Here is a 10,484-nt window from a genome sequence, read left to right on the forward strand (position 1 = left end):
GTTTTTATTTAGGGGTAAAGATGAGGCTGGCGAAAATTAGGAAAACAATTGTAAATGCCCGTAGTTTTTATTATTTCTGGTTTTCGTTATACTACCATCAAAAGTTTTGTTATTTTTTTAAGCATCAACAAAGAAATTAGTCTTTTATTAGCGTTCGGAATACGACCGCTACTTCTATTTTTTAAGTCTATATATATGCAAAAGGAGTCGTGCACGGCCCTGGAAGAGAAAATGTTGGCAACCACTGAACCACCCACCCACTCACCCACCATAATAAAAGCTCAGCAGCCACTGTCCGACGCACGAGACGTGACAGCCTCGTGCTCCCGTCCAGAAATCAAGAAGGAAAAGAAAATCCCTGCTAATTACGTGGCGATAGTGCCAACATATCCGCGCGCGCACCCTCTCGTCCGCTCCTCTGCTCACCACCACCACGGCCTTGCCGCAACCTACCAAATAAATCCCTCTCCTCTCCCTCGCCCCGATCAGACGCCTAGGGTTTCAAGCTTCTCCCCGCCTCCCTCCCCACCCCCCTTCTCACGCGGCCGCCATTGACGCGGCAGCGCACGAACTCCCCCAGATCTGACCAAAAACCCACCCCCAAATCTGGGCTAGAAACGGTGAATAGTTCGGGCACGATCTGAAGCACCATCGTTACTAAGACCACACGCGCACGCACGCATCTATTCCCCCCCTCTCGATTTTACTTTTTCGTTTCGGACGCTTCATAAGAACAGATCTGCAATCTGCAGATCTACCTGTGTGAGAACCAGGCCCTTTGATTTTGGACGCGTCGAACGAAACTTTTTGACCTAGAGGAATCGAGATCTGTTTGTTGTTTTGTTGGTTTCGTTGGAGAGAATGATCAAGTCCATGGTTTATTACGGGAACACCTCCATCGGGGAGGTGGAGGTGTGGCCCAAGGGCGACACGAACCTGGGCGCGGCGGCGTGGGCGCGAGAGATCCGCGTGGACCGCCTTTCCCCGCCCAGCGAGCGCTGCCTGCCGCTCGCCGTCATGCACACCGTGGCGGTTGGGGCTCGCTGCCTCGACATGGAGTCCAGGCCGCCCAAGGCCGCCGACGAGCCACCACCGCCACTCGTCGCCATGCACGCTGCTTGCCTCAGGGACAATAAGGTATCTAAATCATCCCCGGCATAAAAAAACAAACAAAGATCAACGAGACCAGATTGAGGAATCTCTGTAATCTTACATGGGAAGTTTCAAGGAAAACTCTCTAATTTTACACGGAAAGTTTCAAGGAAACTCCCTAATGTTACATTAGATTTTTCTAAAAAGCTTTTAATATTATCACATGGACATTTTGGAAAATCTTTTTTAATCTTACATGGACAAGTTCACCAGGACAAAACCTTGACATTTACTGCATGGGTATGTATGTATGTGGACTCGTGAATAAGTCAGCCGACAAAATGCCCTGATATTTTTTCCATTGCTGATGCTGACTCGAAGGAATCACTTTATAGATGGTGTTTTGTGGACTTGGACTTGCTTTTAATTCGTTCCTATCTTACATAAATAGAATCTCAACTTGCCAGTTTGATTACTGATGATCAGTTGGAACATAAAGTCTGATGGCTTGTGAAACACTGTTAATTTGTCTGATACTCATGAACTTTAATTACTTGGACGTCACATCAGTTGATCACTCTAATTGAATTTGAACTTTCATTCATTGTTTTTGGAAAGAATTTCAAGGACGTGTGAACTTACATAGACATCCAGTCTAACAAGGTTCTGCTGGATTCTCACTGCAAAAAACTAGACTAGAAAATTTGATGTTTCAGTTTGGCAATGAATTTAATTTTGTATTTAGTAATCCACTAATGTTAGCTTTAAAGTTGAGAGGTGTTGTTGCTTGGATATGAATATTTCCATCCTCAACTTACTGCCTTAAGAGACAGTGTAATTTAAGTCATACTCTTATTTCATAACTCGGAATCAAATTCTTGCACTCCTGTTTGCCTAGGAACTTAAATACTTAGTTTGTTCTGTTAAAACACCCATCTTCTTTTTTCACATTCCATTTACCTTTATTTTCTGTTTTTACCCAGAAAAAAACATTTATATGTATATACTTCTATTATTGATATTGCTCCTTTTATTTGTTTGTGCTTGCAGACTGCAGTTGTTCCGTTAGGAGAGGAAGAATTGCATTTAGTGGCAATGACATCAGGGAGAAACTTAACAAACCATGCATGTTTCTGGGGCTATAAAGTACCATTTGGTCTGTATAATTCTTGCTTGACCATGTTAAATCTCCGCTGCCTCGGTATTGTGTTTGACCTTGATGAGACATTGATTGTTGCCAATACCACACGCTCTTTTGAGGACAGAATTGATTCACTTCAAAGAAAGTTGAGTAATGAGACTGATCCACAACGCATGAATGGTATGTTAGCAGAGATCAAGAGGTACCAAGATGATAGATCTATCCTAAAGCAGTATATAGAAGGTGATCAGGTCTATGATGATGGAAAAATGTATAAAGTGCAACCTGAGATTGTTCCACCATTGTCTGATAACCATCAATCATTGACACGCCCAGTTATAAGATTACAAGAGAAAAACATTATCTTGACCAGAATAAATCCTTTGGTATGTGATCCATTGCTTAAATTTGCTTTGCATCTTTGTTAACAGCGGTTCTTAGTCAGCATGTAGATGCATCATAATTCTAGTTTACGGTATGGCCTTTATAGATGCATTATAATTCTACTTTATGGTATAGTGTTCATTTGACTTTCTGTTGCACACCAGGCCTCTTAAGGGTCTTACATTTGTACTGCCTGGAATGTCGTGGACCTGCTTCTGTGTTCTCTCTTCATAGTGTGAAAGTTTCTAGCATGAATTTGCATGTGTTATATATTGGCAAAGCAATCAGTTTCTACACTATGATCTACGTGCCTTATATGGTTGCAAAAAAAGTCCAGAACTGACAGGAGGAATTCGGTTTTATTTTTGTAGATAAGGGATACAAGTGTTCTTGTTCGGTTAAGGCCAGCATGGGAGGATCTCCGAAGCTACTTGATTGCAAGAGGCCGCAAGCGTTTTGAGGTCTATGTGTGTACAATGGCGGAGAGAGACTATGCTTTAGAAATGTGGAGATTGCTTGATCCAGACTCAAGATTGATTAACTCTGTTCAACTTAGTGACAGAATGGTGTGTGTAAAATCTGGTAAGCGAATTGTTTCATTTCTGGACCAAGTACTTAAAGAGCTTAATACACCGTATGATCTATCAGACGTTCCTGTAATCAGAGGCTGTCAAGTGCAGCTTTGAAGCTTTCATTCTCCTTTGCACACATTATTTGTTATGTGATTTTCTTTCCATCCTTTGAAGTTAACATCTTATTTATTGTTTCTAGGCTTAAAAAAGTCCTTGCTAAATGTTTTCCATGATGGATCTTGCCATCCTGGAATGGCATTAGTAATTGATGATCGTCTGAAAGTTTGGGATGAGAAAGACCAATCTAGAGTTCATGTGGTTCCTGCTTTCACCCCATACTATGCACCTCAAGCCGAGGTAATGGTCGTATTAGATGTTCAATGATACATAATTACATTACCTTTTGCTTACTAATGGATGACTTTCCTATAGGCAAACTGTTCCATCCCAGTTCTATGTGTTGCCAGAAATGTCGCGTGCAATGTCAGGGGCGGCTTCTTCAAGTAAGATTGCCATATTTGTTAACATGATTCAGTTTAACAGTTATGTCCTTCTCAACTATCAAACTAAGGCCACTCTGGGCTGCCATGTTTGTTTTTTGTGTGTGCTTAATATACAACATCTGAGGTCTTCTGGCTTCTTAACATACCTCATGGTTCAATTTACAGGGACTTTGATGAAGGCCTCTTGCCAAGGATTACGAGTGTTCTTTATGAGGATGAAATACAGGATATCTCATCAGCCCCAGATGTGGGCAATTATTTGATTTCAGAGGTGGGTCTGATAAAAGCTGATGCTTACAGTACATGCTATTTTCTCAGCATTAACAGTTCTATTTATCTTGTTTAGGATGAGAATGTTGCAGTGGTGAATGGGAACAGAGATTCGCTGGCTTTTGATGGCATGGCTGATGCTGAGGTTGAGAGGAGAATGAAGGTTTGCTTTCTTACATCTAACCCACCTGGACCACAAAACCGTCTACTTCAACTCCCCTGAACCTATAAAATCAGGGTAAATAACACCTAAGGTGCTTTTAGGGGGGTTATGCTGGTGTGGATTTGTGATGTTTCCATCATGGAATCACCCAGCAAATTAAGTTGTGTCAATCAAGTTTCCATGATGATGTGCCAAAAAATTATCACGCACCGGAGCCTGTGTGACAGTCCCATCCTAATTTTCATTCTTAGCCAGCTTCCAGCTGCTGCTGTCCCCGTTGTCTCCCAAACTAGGGTTTCTCCCCTCTCTCACAGCCAACCGTGTCTTTGTATGCATTACATTATAATAGTATAATACTATAGTTTTAGCTTGAACTGCTGATGTTTAATGAAGCCATTTTGTACAGAAAACGGAAACTACAACTAACTGCATTCTGCATATATCTTCACATGCTACTTTGTGGGTGGATTTGTTTTCATGTTTGCCTTGTTTTTTCTTGCGTATTCATCTCTCCTATTTTCAGGAAGCATCTGGCAGTGGCAGTGTTTTGAATCCAACAATGGCTAACATGGTGATGCCAGTAGTCCCTAGTCAAAGTTTTGTTCCATCTTCAGTAGCGCCATTTGCACCACCTCTTGGCATGATGCCTTTGAGTAACAATCAAGTTCCGCCACCTGCACTCAGCCAACCAGTCGTTCAACCAGTTGTCTTAGATCCACTGCAAGCTTCTCCAGGTAGAGAAGAGGGCGAGGTTCCAGAGTCTGAGTTAGATCCTGACACAAGGAGAAGGCTTCTCATATTACAACATGGCCAAGACACAAGAGATCCTACACCACCTCTTCCAGCAGTACCTCCTGCACAAGTTTCAGTTCCTCCGGTGCAATCTCATGGGAATTGGTTCCCTATCGAGGATGGCATTGGCATGAACTCAAATAATTTGAACATGGGTTCAGCAGGGTTCCCTTCAGAATCTGATACCATGCATTATGATAAAAAGCAACCACCACAGCCATCTTACTTCCATGGTGGCGATAATAATCCAGTGTCCTCTGGTAGATTTAGTTATCAGAGCCAGAGGTTTCCCTCTCAGGTAGGTGATTCAAATGGAATGTTTAATACTCCCTCCGACCCATATTAGTTGTCGCTCAAACGGATATATCTAACACTGAAATACGTCTAGATACATCCGTTTCAGTGATAATTAATATGGATTGGAGGTATGTGTTTGCTAATAAGACATCTACACCATGTGGTGACATACATTTGCTTGGTTCAGGTAACACATACAGAGGACCACCGCATGCTTCAGAACCATGCACCTCCAAGATACAGATCCTTTCCTGGTATGTATGTGCACTCATTTTGGAAATTTGATGTTCATTTCGGGGGGTGATGAAGAGAGTTGGATTTAGCATCAGGGATGTAGTATTGTTCAAGGCCAGCTGGCCAGGGCATGAAAAAAGCATAGCCTTGAAAGGCCAGTCCTGCATGTCATGGCCCGAAAAACTAAGTCACGGCCTTAAGAATCTTTCTACATTTTTTTTGTTGCTTTACGAATTATATACCATTTGGAATTATTTTCAGTATAGAACATTATCTTTTGTTAGGCTTTATCAGGCTTATCATTGCCTTTGGTCTGAGAAGTGAGAACAGATGCTGGGTTGGGGTGCAGGTCCACCAGTACCACGTACTTGTGCATTTTAAATGTCAATCAAGGCCCCTAATTCATGTTCAAAATCTGCATATGATTTCAAAAAGGCCTGAGTTCGCATTATAATTTTGCATATGACTTTACTTGCTTTCATTTTACCCACATTTGGAGAAGCAAAATAGACTTCAATGCTTGCGCGACAACATTGTGTAACACTTACTGCTCCACTTGTCATGTTTGGCATTGAGTTTTTTGTGTGCTTTACTGATGTTATGTTAGAAATAAATTGGATTATTCTTTTGGGATGGTCTGTTCTTAACTGAACTTGCCATGTTTCATCAGGTCAGAGAAACAACTTGATTGAGTCTGGACAAAGCTATGCACGAAATGTAGGTACCTCTGTTGGCATACTAGAGGAGATCGCACTGAAGTCTGGATGTAAGGTAATTTTGAGTTATCCATATTAATGGTTCTGAATACCTATTCTAGTAGTCAATTCTGATTTCTATTTTCCTTATTTAGGTGGAGTACAGGTCAACATTATGTGATACCGCAGAACTACAGTTCTCTATTGAGGTAAGTTTGGAACTTTCTTCATATATTTTTCACATTTGAATTAAGTAAACAAAGCAAATTTCCCTCTTGCATCTATCTGAATTTGTAAAGCTCATAGGATTGCATACACCTGTAATATAACATAATTTCTGGAGAGAAACTAACGACCGTCACCAAGCACCAAAGTTTATTGCTGTGTGTAGTTCTCATCGGCTGTCTGAAGGAAAACTTCTGCTGAAGAATTTTACTTATTGTCTCCTTTACTGTGCTTGAGCTTGCTTTATTTATTCAGGTTTGGATAGTGGGAGAAAAAGTGGGTGAAGGCATTGGTAGCTCAAGGAAAGAAGCACAGCGTCAAGCTGCAGAAATATCTTTAAGAAATTTGGCCAGTAAGTTTGTGTTGTTGCATATTTGCATTAACCTGTCCAGTTTCGTTTTCACGAATAGTATAAGATAGTATGTTATGGTAACCAAGAGATTCATTTTAAATTTGAATTGTTCTTATGTTTACTTGGGGCATATATATGTTCGACTGTGTGGATTTGATTTTTCTCTTTTTAGCACCATCGAATATCTCGGGACTGGTCAACAAGTTACAAGAGTTGGCACATGATGTGGATAGCCCTGTCCTGATATGTGCATGTGCATAATTGGCATTTTAGTTTCTTGCATGACAACCTCTCAGTAGAGCTTTGTTTCTTTTACTCTTTTAAGGCAGAGGCAGAAATATATATACATCTCTAGTGTTACTGTGCTCATCGTCTAGCGCATTCGTACGTTGACAACATTTTTTTATTGATTTGCTGTGTCAAATTCACTTGCAGATAAATACCTGTTGTCTGATCCAAATAAGATGACTGATGGGAACGAAGATGGTTTCGGTAGCAATCCAAACTTTTTTGGATACTCTGAAAATACCAGAAACGATATATTGCCAGTCGCAAGCACTTCAGAGGAATCCCGATTCACGAAAACAGGGGAGAACAATTCCAGAATAACAGGAGGCTCTATTGCTGCTCTGAAGCAACTTGTAAGTACCCGCTTATTGGTTGTTTGACTCTCTGCTCATTAAACTGGTAATAAAGATGTGTGAAAACACACTGCAGTGCACAGTTGAGGGATATAACTTAGTTTTCCAAGCTCGGCCAAGTCCTCTAGATGGTTCAGGTGGCAAGGAGACTTACGCTCAGGTCAGTTAGCAGATTCATTTCTTCGAGTGGTTTGTCCTGATATCCGCAGTGTTGACAGCATACACATTCGTTTATAAAGTAAACATATTGCCGTCAAGTCATATTTCATGGTGAAAATGTGGTGTCCTGTCCTTTTTTAGTATCTGGTACATCCTGATGTATCATGTAGCACTATTGGCGTGGGTCTCGCGGCATATAATTCTTTTGTTGTGAACCAGTAGGATCTCAAGCAGTTTCTTGTCTCTTGCTGATTACCATATTTAGGGCTGATCTTATATAGAAATGCTCCTCTCTGATAGGCTTGTCAGGCAGCCTTATCTCTTTTGTTGATTGCCATTATAGAACTGATCTTCTATGAAAATGTTCCTGTCATAATCATGGTTGGAATTTAGTACTAGATTTTGCACTAACTGCACATGGTTGTGTACGCCTGTACGGTGATACTTGGATATATGTAAGTGGGTGTCATTTTGGTGATGGCATCAATGCTTACTTTACAGCTTGCTTAGTTTGTTTATTTATAGTTGTGCTTGAACAAACAACATTAACTTGTGCAGCATACTTAAACTGCTTGGCCTTCGGATTTTCAGGTAGAAGTTGGTGGGCAAACTCTTGGCAAAGGAGTTGGAATAACATGGGAGGAAGCTAAGCTTCAGGTTATATACCTTACATACTGAAGAAATTAACTTTCCCTTTTTTCTGGGATTTAAGTTCAGATTGAATATTAGTACGCCGAAAAAGTTTGTATATGTAACTATACTTAGGGTTTTAAGTTCACATTGAATATTAGTACGCTGAAAAAGTTTGGATATGTAACTATACTTCTGTCTCGCACTTGCATGTTCCAAACAAATTGTGCTTAAGTTTCTTAGAGGTGGGGTTTACTGCTCTTTATATTTGCTTTTGCTGGCAAACTTTAGGGCAGTGGATTTATATTTCTATGATAGCTATGTGCTTGTGTAAAAACTTCAGAATTTCTTTAAACTTTAAAATGTGCTTATCATTTCTTTAAAAGATGGGATCCAGTAGACCCAGGTTCACTTTGCGGTATTTCAGCGTAAATGCATTTCTTAAGCAATTAAGAACCTTTTATGGTTCGGTCTGGTTATACCAGCACACGCTGTATATCTGAATTAAGTTTACACATACTTTGACATCTTGTAGGCTGCTGATGAGGCTCTTGGAACTTTGAGATCCATGCTTGGTCAACTTGCTCAGAAACGGTCTAGTTCTCCGAGGTGATTGTTTGTTGGCTTTTGCATGCCATATAACTACTGTTTGGTTATTATAAGTACCTTTGCGTTTGATGTACGTAGTTAAATGAACTTCATGATGCTAGGTGGACTTGCTGGATTTTAACTGTACTTTGGAGACTTCAACTCGGCTAATTAGAATTGTATCTATGGAATCCGCATTTTATTAGATTTTGTTGCCATTAAAGTACTACTATGCATACAATAAGCATGTAACAAAGTGGTAGTCTATGCATACTCAGTTAAGTCCTTTCAAAGACACAGATGATTCTCCATGATATATCTTCATCAGTTGGATCATAGCGGCAGTAGTGTGCTAAGGTGTAGAGAATGTTGAGGAATTATTATTGCTGCTTAGCTTACTCAGATATATAAAGCTAGCATGGCATGCCCAATCATTATTCTGGTATGATGATGATTGTTATATAAGTAGTTTTTGCAGCTTTCCTGATTTAAGTGTCCATCGTGTTTTCTTTCATTGTTAAGTCTCGTCTATGCATTTTTTTTAATTTTCGTATGCTTGGATGTGTGCGTACTATTTCCACAGGTCTTTGGTGCCCAATTATAATAAGCGCTTCAAGCCAGATTTCCCCCGGGCAGTGCAAAGGCCTCCTTATGGTAGATATTCCAGGATTGAAGGCCATGTTCCTTGAGCAGAGTTTCGGAGAAATCGAAGGCCATGTTCCTTGAGCGGTGTTTTCGAGAAAGGATGTGTATTGCCATGGTACATATTCCAGGATCAAAGGCCATTTTGGTTGAGCAGAGTGACAAAATGGATGTGTCTGGACACTGGGGTTTTAGTTGGAGACCTATCAACTTGCAAAGCGAATTCTTCCATCTGGTGGACTGCCAAGGCTTTCCTGGCTACTGGAGACAAGATGGTTTTCGAAGCGCAGAGAATTTGGAAGGCGATTAGCTAGTAAGTCATGCAGACCGTCGTGCCCTCATATGGTATTAGTGTGGTCCTACTCCAATGGGTACGCCACACTGTTGTTGGGATTCCGAGCCGCCACACTTTGAGTCTGGATTTGCCATGGAACCCGGAGGATCGATGAGCACAGTTGGCTTTATTTGTCATGCTGACGAGGTTCGGGTGAATGTTGTACGAGGTTGTAGATGGGGGATGAAGTTGACAAGTTGTAGAGCTATTTTTGTTTTATCAGCGGCTGTAGTATTAGATAGATTTTAGGTTGTGGCACGACGCCAGTAGCTGTTCAATTATCAGTAGGTTAGCCATGTAGCTAATTATTCGTCTGTTTAGTCATCTTAGAGCATCTCTGTCGTGGAATTGTCACGACAGATGTCCTAGTGAAAGAACTTAATCGTGGAGTCATTGTAACTAGTAGGAAGCTTAAAGGAGTTAAAACGGGACAAAGGACACGAGTGTTTATACTGGTTTGGCCCCTTGTGATGAAGGTAAAGGCCTAATCCAGTTTGAGGTGGTATTGCTTATGTTTTGATTACTAGGGAGCGAATCTGCTTGAACTAGCTTTTGATCTGATGTTACTTGCTCTGAATCGTCGCCGGGTCGTCCCTTTATATACAGAGGTCGACGCCCAGCGGCTCACAGAGTCTCGGCCGATTCATAAACAGTGTTCGGTTCGGTCTCTAACTATCTCTGCCTTATAATACAAGTTTCTTTCAAAGCTTTCTTGGGCTTCATGAATCGCCATAGGTATAACCCGGCCCCTCCTGGGCGGGTCATACTTA

At 41.0% G+C, this 10,484-nt stretch overlaps 1 protein-coding gene across 2 annotated transcripts; it reads left to right on the forward strand.

The window, feature by feature from the left end:
* The first annotated feature begins 435 nt into the window (after window positions 1-435).
* LOC109758503 (RNA polymerase II C-terminal domain phosphatase-like 1) lies at window positions 436-10,219 on the forward strand. Of its 2 annotated transcripts, none has more exons than XM_020317360.4 (17): window positions 436-1,137; window positions 2,143-2,619; window positions 2,989-3,199; window positions 3,389-3,546; window positions 3,622-3,692; window positions 3,858-3,963; window positions 4,039-4,125; window positions 4,649-5,215; window positions 5,402-5,468; window positions 6,119-6,219; window positions 6,299-6,352; window positions 6,624-6,720; window positions 7,156-7,361; window positions 7,438-7,521; window positions 8,112-8,177; window positions 8,686-8,759; window positions 9,322-10,219. In XM_020317360.4, exons 1-17 carry the CDS (start codon window positions 862-864, stop codon window positions 9,425-9,427), a joined length of 2,808 nt encoding a protein of 935 aa, XP_020172949.1. In that variant the 5' UTR covers window positions 436-861; the 3' UTR covers window positions 9,428-10,219. The 2 variants fall into 2 exon arrangements, with proteins under 2 accessions (XP_020172949.1, XP_040248527.1); XM_040392593.3 differs by having other exon boundaries at window positions 442-1,137; window positions 8,686-8,760; window positions 9,326-10,219.
* Window positions 10,220-10,484: the final 265 nt, after the last annotated feature.

The sequence above is a fragment of the Aegilops tauschii genome, chromosome 6, assembly GCF_002575655.3.
Source record: "Aegilops tauschii subsp. strangulata cultivar AL8/78 chromosome 6, Aet v6.0, whole genome shotgun sequence".
In the NCBI taxonomy this organism is placed as follows: Eukaryota; Viridiplantae; Streptophyta; class Magnoliopsida; order Poales; family Poaceae; genus Aegilops; species Aegilops tauschii.